The 13,719-nt window shown below is 34.7% G+C and overlaps 2 protein-coding genes across 2 annotated transcripts in view; one reads left to right on the top strand and one right to left on the bottom strand.

Moving 5' to 3' along the window:
• Positions 1-10,301, bottom strand: part of PAICS (phosphoribosylaminoimidazole carboxylase and phosphoribosylaminoimidazolesuccinocarboxamide synthase) — a 55,128-nt gene extending 44,827 nt beyond the window's left edge. The window contains exons 1-3 of the mRNA XM_073891717.1: positions 9,882-10,301; positions 5,007-5,093; positions 3,097-3,531 (exon numbers count right to left, since the gene is read on the bottom strand). Of these exons, the coding sequence (XP_073747818.1) occupies positions 3,097-3,531; positions 5,007-5,093; positions 9,882-10,269 (910 nt within the window). The 5' untranslated portion in view covers positions 10,270-10,301. The remainder of the gene's footprint in view (positions 1-3,096; positions 3,532-5,006; positions 5,094-9,881) is intronic.
• Positions 1-13,719, top strand: part of PPAT (phosphoribosyl pyrophosphate amidotransferase) — a 36,400-nt gene that overhangs the window by 13,504 nt on the left and 9,177 nt on the right. Inside the window, exons 2-3 of the mRNA XM_025887561.2 lie at positions 11,859-11,925; positions 12,538-12,744. Coding sequence (XP_025743346.1) covers positions 11,859-11,925; positions 12,538-12,744 — 274 coding nt within the window. The remainder of the gene's footprint in view (positions 1-11,858; positions 11,926-12,537; positions 12,745-13,719) is intronic.

Here is a 13,719-nt window from a genome sequence, read left to right as displayed (position 1 = left end):
AATATTTGATGTGAATTTTTTCCCTGAAGATAAATATCCATATCTTTATTTCTCAATACAACAATCTTCTAAATAGTGGAGTGGCGATTTATGCCACAATAGTTGTATATTGCAGGTGTGCCAAAAGTCCTTTCCTATTTTAATTTTTTTCCTGGGGTACCTGGCTGACTAAGTTCATGGAGCATGTAACTCTTGATCTCAGGGTTGTGAGTTCAAGCCCCACATTGGGTGTAAAGATTACATAAAAGTAAAATCTTCTAATAAATAAATAATTTAAAAAATCAATTTCTTCTCTTGTGGGTTTATACCTTTGCTTTTATTTTCACGTGAGAGTTTAAAATAGCATAATTTCTAGAATGACTAAATATTTCCTGTTTCGTATTTTTAAACACATTCCAAATTAACATATAAACATACCAGACAATTTTTAAAAACCCTGTCAGTTTATATCTGACTTAATGTTTTCCTTTCACATATAAAAAATTATCTTGAGGTATTGTACTTAAGTGAGTCCAGAAGACTAACAAGCTAAAATCTTCTGAACGCTAAAGTTCTTAATTATTTCCTTTGAAATCATCCTGACTTATTAAACACAATCTGATTTTAACTCTTTTACTTTTAACGTCAGGGTCGTTACTGTGATGCCCTGAGAAACCTTAGGAGCCCAGAGTTTTGTTGACCTTTGTTATCATACCGCTAGTCAGCTGCATGTTCCTATCGAATTAGTCTCCTTAATTTCTCCCTGTTTTTGCCTTTCACCGTTCTAGCAGCTTTCCTTTCTCCCACTGAGCTTTTAATCTGTCGTATCTGATAAGTCAAAGAAGTTTGCCAAGAGTGTGGGGAATTTGATTACCTGGTTTGTTAATCAATATGATCTCTACATTTTCCAAGGCTATATGAAGCTTTAAACTAAAAGACTATGTACAAGGTCTGTGATGGCTAGCTAGGCTTTTGCTTGGGGGGATCCCCCTATTGCTCATTTTGGTTTGTGTAAAAGGCAAACCATCATGTAGAAAGCACTTAACTTTCTTTCACTCCTTTAGTATCCTGAACCATAGGACCGTGTTTCTCAAACTTGAGCATGCCTAAGTTCCCAGATGATGCTGATGCTGCTATACTCTGAAAACCACAGCTATAGGGAACGTTACTGTCATTAACAGTTTTCACCTTCCATTTCTGTATTTTGTAAATATGAGTATTACTCTTCATATAATGTCATAAGCTTGTATATGTTCTTATAAGATTAATTATAGCATCTTATATTATATATTATACATCAAATGCAATAGAATCATAAAACCCATCATAAGGTCCCCACCCTCATGACCTCTAAACCTAATTATCTCCCGAAGGCCCCATCTCCAAATGCTCTTACATATGTTGATATGACTTTAGAGGTGACACAGTTCAGTCCATAGCAACATCATATAATAACATCTTAGGTATTTTTTCACACACACAAAAACAAAAAATACTGTTTTACCTGTACCAGGACTTTGTTTTACATCTCCCTGTCTTAGGTCTTCTGACATATTACTGACAAAGTCATCTTCAGCTACATCTCCAGCAATGACTGTGTGAATATAGTGGGGTATATGGTGGTTTGGTTTTATTCACTTTCAGGATAGTGTTTTAAACTCTAATATGTTATTATCCCTTTTAAAGTGAACCTCATGGGGGTGTCTGAATGGCTCAGTCGGTGAAGCGTCTGCCTTCAGCTCAGGTCATGATTCCAGAGTGCTGGGATCAAGCTCTGTGTCAGGCTCCCTGCTCAGTAGGGAGTCTGTTTCTTTCTCTTCCTCTGCCCCTCCCCCACTCGTGTTTTCTCTCTTTCTCTCTCTCTCTCTCTCAAATAAAATCTTTAAAAAAAAACCAAACAAACCGGGGGGCACCTGGGTGGCTCAGTCAGTTAAACCGTCTGCCTTTGGCTCAGGTCATGATCCCAGGGTCTGGGGATCGAGCCCCGCTTCGGGCTCCCTGCTCAGCAGGGGGCCTGCTTCTCCCTCTCCCACTCCCTCTGCTTGTGTTCCTGCTCTCGCTGTCTCTCTCTGTCAAATAAATAAATCTTAAAATTAAACATAAATAAAAAAATACTGAATGCTAAATACTGTGGTTGTTTGCTTTTCTCTAGCTTACATTCCCCACCCTTAAACATCTTTAGTCTTAGATTCCTATAGCTATCTGGTGTTGTCTCTAACGAGGTCTTCTGACATATAACTGATAGAATCACCATCAGCTGTATCTCTAGCAATTATTGTCTGAACATAATCATGCTGCTGCTGTTGGGTGACTTTACCACTAGTCATCTTAATTTTAATAGGACAGATGTATAGTTCTCTAGCAGACCAGTTTCTTCTCCACCAGCAAAAGATTTCAGGACTTCTCGCCACCATTTCTCAATCCTAACTCTCTGTCATTGCCTCTGTTTCCCCTAGATACACATTCATACTTTTAGAATTAGGACTGCATTGTTTAAGGCAGATATTAAGATCTAGAAACTTTATGGTTAGTAGAGGTCTTTAAGAACATCTTATCAAGTCTAGAGGAGACACGTGACTTAAGATTCCACAAAGACTGAGCTAGAACTTCGATTTCCTGACTCTTGGTGTAGAACTCATCTAGTTTATTTCATGCTGTCATATCTCTGTGTGTATTGTTTCTCAATCCTTTGGGTTAAAATCATTTTAAAGAACTTTATGATGTGTCCCAGAAGAACTTACACTTCAAAGACATTCTCATGGGTTTTTTATTTTTCTAAGTTAATGCTCTTTTTCTGTTCACTCAATTTTACTACAGTTAATATGAAAACTTGCTTTAACTTCTGCCATTTAGAGTTGCAGTTTTACTTTAATAAAATTGGTCTATTTTTAAACTTGTGGAAATCAATTTTATTTCATCCTTATGTATAACTTTGCACTATTCTCTGTGTTCTGGAGGAGATTGCATATACATTAAATCTGTTTCATGATAAATTCAGCCTTTAGCTTTGGAATATAGTGAAGCCTGTTTAACTTAGGTGGTATTCACGTTATCATGCTACTAACATTTTCATATGATGTGACCTGATGTTTAGATTACTTTTCTTTGCCTTCCTACCTGTCTGATCCTCTTCTGTTTTTACATTGGCACATCTAGTGGCTTGTTCTTCATCTTGGAATTCCCACTGTTGTGATTTTTCTGTTTTATTATGTCCCAGAATAGCATCCAACTCAGTAAAAAATTTCATACTCTTAGTTATGCCTTGGTCTTGAGCCATTCTTACAATCTTGTATTCATGTTTTAAGTTTTTGTACTTCGTTCTGCACTGCTTCCAGTCTCTCTCTATTCCAGATTTCTGAAGCTTGGCAGCGATTTGTTCAAATATCCTTTTATTTCTCACTGTTCCTTCTAGTTGTTGTTGTATACTTATATCAGACCAGATGCCAATTAGAGCCCTGACTTCTGGCACAGTCCAGTGTTTTCCTCCTTCATTTGCTATAGTTGGAATAAAAGTTGGATTAATAGAGGGTTCCATAATTGATGTAGAGCTACCTGTATCGGGTGGGGAGGGAAAGAGATATGTACGTAGGTTACATACATAAGACAAGTAAAGTAATTGGATTCAACCTTAGTAAACAAAGAAATTTTCTCCTTAGGAGATGGAGTACAAATCATAGCTTAGCTTTTCTCTGAAACTAATGGGGAAATGAAATACAGAACTTGAATCTATTTCTTACCATGACAGCGACTGGCTTTAAAAGAGTTGTGTTTTTAATTAGTCACATTTTGATCATCTTTTTTTTCTATAATTTCTTATTCTTCCATCCAGCACCTTTGGTATGTGGTGTGTATGTCAGTATCTGTTGAATATATAATTTTGTAGTACTTGTAGAAAGCAACACAGTTAGAAAGTGGCTCACTGAGGGCAATTTTTGTTTGTTTTTTGTTTTGTGATAGGATCGGTGGGAGCAATCTCCTCTTTTAGTCTAATGATCCATTGGCTACATATCAGTATCTCCTGGGGAACTTTTGTAAATGACTACTTTGCTGTTACTCCTATCCCTCATCCCCAGATTATGATTCTAGTGTGCAGTCAGGTCTGAGAACCAAGACGATTCATGAATAAAGGGTTGGAAGAGTCACATTATAACAACTGGTGCTTCTTACTCCTTATGAAAATAAAAGATATCCCATTGGTCAAAGACCAAATGTCATTTTAAGTGAAGTATTAGATTTTTTTAATGCAAGGAAATGTGTCAGAAATTCCATAATGCCTTCAGTAGAATGTCCCCACTTAGAAATCCTAGCATGGTACCTTTATGTTACATCTCTAGCACAGTTTTGCAACTCATTTTATGATAATGACTTTACTTGAAGTTATATTGGTTATTTAAACAACCACATTATTTTGTGTTTTTCTCAGATTTCATGTTTATGTTTAATAAAAAGGTAGTTCAGACTGCAGTATCTATAATGTAAGTCATTAAAAAAAACACTTTTTAGCATTTACCTGAAGTGTAGGGAGCTGTTTTTATTTTGTGGTGTGTTTAATGTCTTTGTTTTGAAATGCTATTCAGTATTTTTCCTTACTTGAATTAACAACCTTCAGTAAAAATTTAGAAGCAAAATGGGGATTTATATTGACTTTAATTGGGTGAATAAAACCATCCTTGACCTCATTGATTTGATATTACTTACTTTCAGACGTAGAGTTCTGTTTGTCTTAGACCTCAGGAGTGCTAAAGTGACATGTTCATTAAATATTAAGCACCTACTATGTATAATTTTGACCATTATATTCTCTATTATGTTTAAAGAATAAAGGTTGTGAATTTGAAGGCTAATATCACTAGGCAATTTATATTTTGTTAATTTATTTTAGAAATGAATTTTTTTTTAGTATACATTGGTAAAAAAAGGGAAACATAACATTTCTATCAGGAAAAATCATGCGTTTTTCTTAGAAACCAATCTTCTGATTTGGAATTTGATCAGTTTCATTGTATTTTTGACCCACAATACTGTACCTAGTTCCACTGGTCTGATATGAGAAACCAAAAGTAAAGGATTTCCTGAGAGGTCTTCCTTATCTTGTAATGTAACTGACATTTTGCCTGGAAAGAGAACAGAATTCCTTTTAGAGTAAGTTCTAAAGAGGTTAAAAATTGAATTAATAATTACAGAATGCTAGAGCTTGAGCTGAATTTGTTCATGTTCTTGAAGGATTATAGATTTGTGAGACACATTTTGTAATAAAGTGGTATAATATGGTTTAATACTTCTCTATATAAAGAAAATTTAATTTCTTCCATCCATTGACATGGTTTATTTTGAACTTCCACTAGATTTGTTTGCTGATTTTTTGTTTCTAGAGATGATTGTGGTTCGTTTTCAAATCAGATGAATGATTTGAAATGTTCAAATGAGATGTTTTCCTGGGGTGGCCTTGGTGGCCCAGTCAGTTAAGGATCTGACACTTGATTTCGGCTCAGGTCACGATCTCAGGGTTGTGAGATCCTGGAGTCCTGGACCAGGCTATGCACTGAGCATGGAGCCTGCTTAAGATTCTCTCTCTTTTCTCTCTCTCTCCCTCTCTCTCTCTCTGCCCCAACCCCCCCTTAACGCTCGTGTTCTCTCTGAAAAAAAAATTTATTATTTTTAAAAATAAAATTTTTAAAAATTTATTTCTGTAATTTAGGTACTTTAACATAATAGGCACTTGGTAAATGATAGTAGCAGTATAAAACAGAGGTCTTGTAATGAGATAATCAGAAAATCTTGTTTAATTGGCATATTTGGTCAAATAGCTAAAATTTAAATGTATCTTTTATAATTAGCTGATTGGTAAATACTAAACTTTCCAGAAATTAATCTAAGTTATGTTTAAATGGACCAAGGGATGTGTCATTTAAAAGAACCATGCCAACCTTGAAAAATGAAATCGGTCCCCTCTTGATCTCCTGGTTTTATGGCTTGGATGTTTTCCATAAAATGAGGCACAGACTACTTTTTAGAGTAATCAAAAGAGGAGGGTAATAGTGAGGAAAAACTAAAATACATCTTTCAGAGGAACCCAACATAGAATTTTGGATTCAGTTGGCACATGAAGATGAATCTTAATTACAGTGAGGCTGAAGACTGATCAGGAGGTAGTTAAGTACGTTTTGATTACTCTTTGTAATTTTCTGAATCAAAGATTTATTATTCATCTTCTATCATTTCCATGTTTTTTCAATTTTGTTTTACTGAGTAACAAATAGCATTCGATTTAACTTTACATTAGGAGATCAAATATTAGGCATGATTTTAATGGCATGAACGTTTAAAATCACAATTCACTATTTAGAGGCATTCCATTAAAGAATAAGAAAAGGAATGTTTGTCATCTTAAAGATTGTATTAGGGATTCCTATTTTAAAATAGAACAACAAGTGAAAAATATGGGAAGCATTACTGTTTTCGCATGGCATATAGTTGGGAATATGAAAAGTAAAAATCTGTAGTTACATAAGAATTCTCTTTAAGAAGTGTGGAAGATGATATACCTAGTTAGTGTAACATGTGAGCGTCATGAGAACAGCAAGAAAAGGTAATGGTTTGCTATTCTGTTATCTGATTTAGGGCCTAGTTTTATGTTTGTTGAAAACAGCCTGGAGCTAAACATACAGTCCAGAGTGAAAAAGAAAAGCTCTCTTCCCAACTTCTTCAGGGGTATTTTTTTTCTTAGGTTGATCATTCCTAATATCAATCCCAAAATTGTATGCCAGGGTCCTATGCTCTGGAGATTTTAAACTGAAACTTTTTTTTTTTTAAGATTTTTATTTATTTATTTGACAGAGACACAGCGAGAGAGGGAACACAAGCAGGGGCAGTGGGAAAGGGAGAAGCAGGCTTCCCGCGCTGACTCTGGGATCATGACCTGAGCTGAAGGCAGACGCTTAACGACTGAGCCACCCAGGTGCCCATAAACTGAAACTCTTAAGTCATTACTCCTGATGCATTTGTATCAAGTAAGAGGAGGGAAATAGGGTGGAAATTTGGTCACTGAAGGAATGTGATTTGGTGGCAGTAGTAGGTCAAAGGTATTCTGAGGTTGAGGATGATTACAATTTCCAGAACACGAAGCCTCTTAAGAGTTTGTATTTGAGCCTTTTGCCAAGGCTCAGTCAGGCTACCTGCTGCCTAACAGAGGGAACTAGATCCTCTGTCCTTACCACTTGCATGAGGTTGATCCCAACAGTGGAAAAGGCACATTCATTTTCTTCCCTTCTTCAAAGGTTAACCATACACCAATAAAAATTCTGCTGGTTCCGCCATAGAAAAACCAGAAGACATTATAAATGAATCAGACCTGGAGAAAGGAGGGCTTTCTAAGCCTTAGAAAAGACTGTTTGCATTAAAAACTTTAATCAAAAACTTTGTTTTTTAAATCAGACTATTTGATTACATTAAAAACTTTTGAATTCTGTAGGTCAAATAAAAGTCAGCCAGAATTGTAAGGCAAAAGAGATCATGCAATTTCTAAGACCTCAGTTGACACAAACAGTTAATTTGTAAAAATAAACATATAGAAAACTGTTCCATATCACTAGCAATTAAACAAATGCAAAATAAATTATTTATTGCATATACCGTTATAGATAGTTATTTGTTTATTAAATTAGCATACTTCATTATTTGTTAAATTAGCGAAGTCTCTCCCCTACTTAACCCCATCCTATGATCTGATATGACACAGTTCTCTATAAAAAGGGACAGTTTCATTGTTAGTAAAGTACAATTCTTTTAGAAAGCAGTTTTTTTAAACACTGTTTCAAAGTAATCATACCCTTTCTGACCAATAATTGAACTTCTGATAGTCTCTCCTAAAGTAATGTTAAATATGGACAAAAGGTATTGATTGTAGCACCTTTCTCTAAGGGGGCAAATATAAACTCTGGTATATGCACTCAAATATTATGGAATCATTAAGTAACGTTTAATCCTGAATTATAATTAGTTCTGGGTATAATTTAAAGATTATTATTAAAGCAAACAAAATGCTAATTTGCTTGCAATTTTATAATTTAAAAAGTTTAAAGAATAACAACCAGTGGCATTGTGGATGATATGTGGGAAGGGACTAGAAAGTAGGGAGACCATTTAAGAGGTTATCTTAATATTCCATGTGACGGATGAAGTTCTGCATGGTGGTAATGAAAATGGAACAGAGAAAAAATTTATGAAACATGTCAGATTTTTTTTTTTTTAAGGACGTAGTGATTGACCAAAGGTCAAGGGTATCTCAAATGTTTCCATTTAAGTGATTGGATATACAACGATAGTAAGGTGGAAGCAACTTGTAGGAGGATCAGTTTTGAATGAGGGAAGAGTGTGTAGTTTTAGAATTTGGGGTTTGAGATACCTTAAACATACAAGGTTAAGTTGTAATTATGGGCCGTCTGCTTGTAGGTGAAAGTGGGGAATTTGGAGCCATGGGGATACTTAAATGGGTTAGAAGGAGATATGGTTTAGTGGAGATTAAACACACACACGCACACACACACACACACACACACGAGAGAGAGAGAGAGAGAGAGAGAGAGAGAGAGAGAGAGAGAGAGGAGAGAAGGAGGAGGAGACACAGAGACACAAGAGAGGGGCAAAAAAGTGGAGATATTAGCACCCACATCTTAATTACAGCAACACCAACCTCTAGTTAAATTCAAAGCTTTTCAGAAGCTGAATGGTTTACTTCTCATTAATCAATATTTAAAGCATTTAAATGATGAAGAGTGCAGGATGATTAATTGAATAAAATAATGTTATTGCTGTTTAACTTGACAGTGACTGCAAAGCTTTCTCAGAATTTGGTATAGTTATCAGAAACATAAAGGGAGTATGTTAAGTGGAGTGGATTTTTTACTAATTTATTATTGAGCTTTAAACACGAAGTTCAGATTAACCTAATTAACCAAATTAACCTAACTTCAACTTCTGTCATTTTACCCTACCCCCTTTCTCATTTGATAGCTTACATTCTACCACTTAAACCATTTTCTTTGAGATGTAACATTTATTCATGGTGCCCTACTTTCTGAGGTTACACATCACTGAATGCATGTGCAAGTAGCTCATTGCTTTGCAGACAGTAGGTATTTGAGATTTTGAATTGAACAACTCTGCTCTTAAAAATAACATCTGGAAGATTTTGGCTATGGGAGAAATCTCATCACTGCCACTGATTTCCCTGCTTTCCCTGGTGATACATTCAGCTTCTGCAGACTGAATAAATTCTACGTAAATACAGTTGGGCTTAATACAGCAAGTCAAGAACCTTGTTTTAATATCTAAATCATTTAATCATAAATCATTTAATCTATCAAATCTATTTTTAGTTCACTGATTGTTTAAGTGGAACTGTTCTTCCAAACGAGGAATGAAGTTGTTTATTAGTTCCTAGTATTTTAGTGCTTTTATTGATAAATTTAGGAAAATGTGAACGTAAATACAGAGCAGAAAGTTCTGTCTTGTTTCAAGGAGCTGTGGAGAAACAACAGTGGAGCAATATATTAGATTTTTTTTCTTTTGCCACTCTTAAAAAATTAAAACCTAAAGTATTTTCAAAAACCCAATCCATTTTCCAAAAAACGTATCAGGCATGCTTAAGGAGAGTTGGTATTAGTGGTTAACGTTACTTTTTTTTAAGCGGTTAATGTTATTTTAGTGTGTTTTTTCAGTATTTCACGGATTTAAAAAGTGGAGGTATTTAATCTTTAAAATTTTTACCTTGTGCGAAATAGCATAACAGGTCATTTGTTTTTCTCAACCATGATATTCCAGGCTACGTTTATCATATGGACTCAGAAGTCCCTACTCTTATAGTTAGGTAAAAACAAAAGAATGCTACTTTTTCTTTTTACCTTCAGTGGTCCCTGGAGCTGCACTTTCGCTCAGCCTCAGCGTTGCCAGGCACTTGCCATTTGCATCTTCCTCTGTTAATTGTGTGGCAGGTTCATACTGCAGGATCGCATCCAAATCATGGAAGAACTTCATAGTTTTAGAGCTGTCTCCAGAGTTATGAGCATATTTAACTGTTCTGTATTCATATTTGAGATTTTTGTACTTTGCCCGGCACTGTTTCCAATCTCTGTATACTCCTAGTGCTTGCAGCCTTTTAGCAATGTAAATGAATATTCCTTTATTTCTCAGGGTTCCATAAAGTTGTTCTCGTATATTTTTTTCTGCCCAGACACTAAGCAAAGCTTTAACCTCTTCTTCAGTCCAGTGCTTTCCTGCTCCACTCTCCATGTTGAAAGTGACCTGGAAATGATTCACTATTTCTAGCCAAGGTTTTGTTTCCTAGGAAACCAGACGGCTGGTTGTCAATAAGCTCCAAAGAGCTGAAAAGATCTAGTTTAACTGGTTCAAGCTGCCTGAGGGGAGTAACTTGAGAAACTGCCAAATAAGCAGGCTTTGTGATTAAAGAAGCCTGAACCTAAATGATTACTAATGTTTTTAATTTCAGCCTTAAGGGAAAATTACCCTTGAGATGAAAGGGAAGGAAAACCATTTTTTTATTTCTTTTCTTACATAATTTACTCTGGTTTATTAAATGATTGTTGATTTTAGAAAAATTATTTTAGAAGTGGTTGGCAGAGGTTCTTTCTGCCTTAAGATTTATGGCTAACGTTTTTTTCCCCTCTGTTACGAATCACTTAGTCTTCTAGCATAGGTTAACATTAAAGACCACATCATTTCACTAAAGAAATCCTATGTCACAAATGACCCAGTCTTATAGGGTGTATAGTATTATGCATGTCTATTTAATGTATTGATGATTTAATAAAATTTCAAATTTAATTTTTTTAGATTTTTGCTTTGTGGGTATACTTAATGTTGTAGTTTTTCTTGTCATTAAAATACCTAAACAACTACAGCATGTAATTTAGAAAAAGATCCATTTTACCAAATAAGTCAATATATTAATTATTAATGTATACATGCATATATTAGAGATTTACTTTTTATTTCTACCGTGATATATATTCTTTTGAACAAAAATTTGTTAATATTTATAGCATTTGTTCAGAACTATTAAAAATTGTGGAGCATTTAGAACCTTTATTTTATCATTTGATACTCCACAGTAGTACAGATCCTCTTAAGTCTTACCGTGTGTTATGCTACCTCTGGCCTAGCTTTTGGCTTTCTTCTCTATATCGTCACCTAAAAATACTAACACAGGAAATGAAATACAAAGTGCCCGATCAGCTTAGGATTTTTAGAAGCAGGATTTATTTTTTTGGTGATGACTAAAAGTGATAGATACATGTTGAGAAAAAAGTGGAAAGTGCAGAAAAGCAAAGCAAAAACCTCAAAAATAAATGAATTTTGTTCATGGTTCTGTTACCCACCACCTAGGCATTTTACCTGCTAATTTATTTGGAGATTTCCATTTATATCTACATACTCAACTTTATTTAGAGGTCACATAGGACAGAGATGAGAAGCACAAGTTCTCTAGTCAGACTGTGTTCTCATCCTGGCTCTGCCACTGCTCTCTGTGTAACATTGGGCAAGTTACTTAACCTCCGTTTCTTTAGTGTCCTTAATCTGTAAAATGGGAATGATAATCATAGTATCTATTTCAAAGGATTGTTGTGAGAGCCTGATGGATTAGATTATTCATGTAAAGGCTTACGACAGTGCCTGGTGTGTTAGTTGGAACTCAGACACTATCTTCTGCTGCTTGCTAGTCACATCATCATGAGTCAAGTGGCACTAGCATGTAATGTGTCCTCAGTTCCTGGATGCTCTTGAGAAAAGTATGCTTCATAAGGAAGCTTATCAATGAGGTAAATTTATATTTAACAGTTAATGCCTTTTTATATTCACAGGGGTCAGGAGAGTGCTGGTATTGTGACCAGCGATGGGAATTCAGTACCAACATTCAAAACACACAAGGTATATTTGAACATAATGAAATGTTGATAATAAAGATAACAACCAGGTGATAACTCGTATGTTGGTGGGGGAAGGAAATTTGAATAAATAATTTGTATATAGAAGTCATACTCTTTGATCAGCCGTTTCCATTTGTCAAATGAGGGTGCATTTCTTTCTGCGTGGTAGTTTGCTAGACTGACTCATTGAAACAGGTCATTTACTTAAATATTTTAACATGCTTTGAATTTTTAAAATGCAATTGATTTAGTTGATTATATTTGACAAATTTTATTATTTAGTACATCTTTTCTTCAATGTTTTAATGAAAAGAATCTCATAAAACAAGCACTTCAATATTGTGAATGTATTAAATGCCATTGAATTATTTACCTTAAAATGGTTAATTTTATGTTATGTGAATTTCACCTCAAATTTTTTTCTAAAAATGTTTTATGGTTCTTACAATTAGGTTAGTCCTTATTTAAGATTAGAATTTGGAGCACAGAGGAATTAAGTAAAGTGCATTGTCTAATTTGGGATTGCCTGAGCAGAAACTTATAAAAGCCTTTACTGACTAGGGCCACAAGTCTGTTTTTTTTCTAAGATGAGCTTTTACTTTGACTTTGCAAGGGAATGGGTCTTGTAAATCATGTCTTTACTCAAGACAATTTGAAGAAATTATATATTTCAAACCTTGGAATTGGACACACAAGATACGCCACTACAGGAAACTGTGAATTAGAAAATTGTCAGCCCTTTGTTGTTGAAACACTTCATGGGAAAATAGCTGTGGCACATAATGGCGAATTGGTAAATGCTGCTCAATTAAGGAAAAAGGTAAGTGTTTTTAATGCTTTTTATCATGATTGGGATAAATGAATGAAATGAAATGAAATTATTGGGGATCTTAGTGCAGGATATTTTCTAATTGTTGCCACCTGTTACTTACTGCAGAGGACAACTGTATTAGAATTACCTGGAGTACTTGTTATACTTGCAGATTCTAAGATATCACCCCAGAGACTGGGGTGGGAGGGTGGTCAGTCAGCATTTTAATATGCTTCTAAGATGATTCTGAGGTACTGCTTTAGGGTAGAGATTTGGAAAAGTTAATATATGGTTGTTGTTAGAAACAGAGAAGTTAGGGTTTATGGACTCTTCCTATCCCTTTAGCTTTAGTTCTTATGTTCAAAGCATAAGAAGAAAATAGAATATAAACTCGAAGATAACAAATATAAGAAAAAGTGATTTGGAAACAATTACAGGAAACCACTTGGCGAAAGGGCAAAGAGAGTTTACTTAGGTTCTTTTTTGTTCGTAGCATGTTGTTTGGAGCATTCTGTGTTAATTTGTGCCTATACCTTTATTCATCATCATTTCATCTTCCTTTTTTTAAAATTACTTGGTATATTTATATTCCTGATAGCTTAATTATCCGTTCTTGCCATTCATTTATTGATACCAAGTTTCTTCCATCCATTGGATTCCAATGATCTTGGTCTGGTCACATTGCAAATAAAAACCTCAGGTGGTATTCATTAACAGGATGGTTCTACACACACAGTTATCTCCTTAGCATTCTAGAACCAGGCATTTTACATGGGATAATTAGTGACAAGTCAAATGATGGTGAATTTTGATGTGTGGAAAATATCTAGAACCATGCTTCCATACCACTCATTGTCCTTTTATTTTCAATTTTAGCTTTAGTTATTTCACAGAGCTTTCTTCTGCCCTGTTCTTGGGCTCTAGTATTATAATGATAATAAAATGTTTTTTTGCCCCCAATGAAAAAATAATTTTTTAATTCAT

The sequence above is a fragment of the Callorhinus ursinus genome, unplaced genomic scaffold (genome assembly GCF_003265705.2).
Source record: "Callorhinus ursinus isolate GAN/ISIS: 27379988/994484 unplaced genomic scaffold, GSC_fseal_2.0 scaffold4, whole genome shotgun sequence".
In the NCBI taxonomy this organism is placed as follows: domain Eukaryota; kingdom Metazoa; phylum Chordata; class Mammalia; order Carnivora; family Otariidae; genus Callorhinus; species Callorhinus ursinus.
Note: the sequence above shows the minus strand (reverse complement) of the source record. Positions and strands in the feature narration are given on the sequence as shown.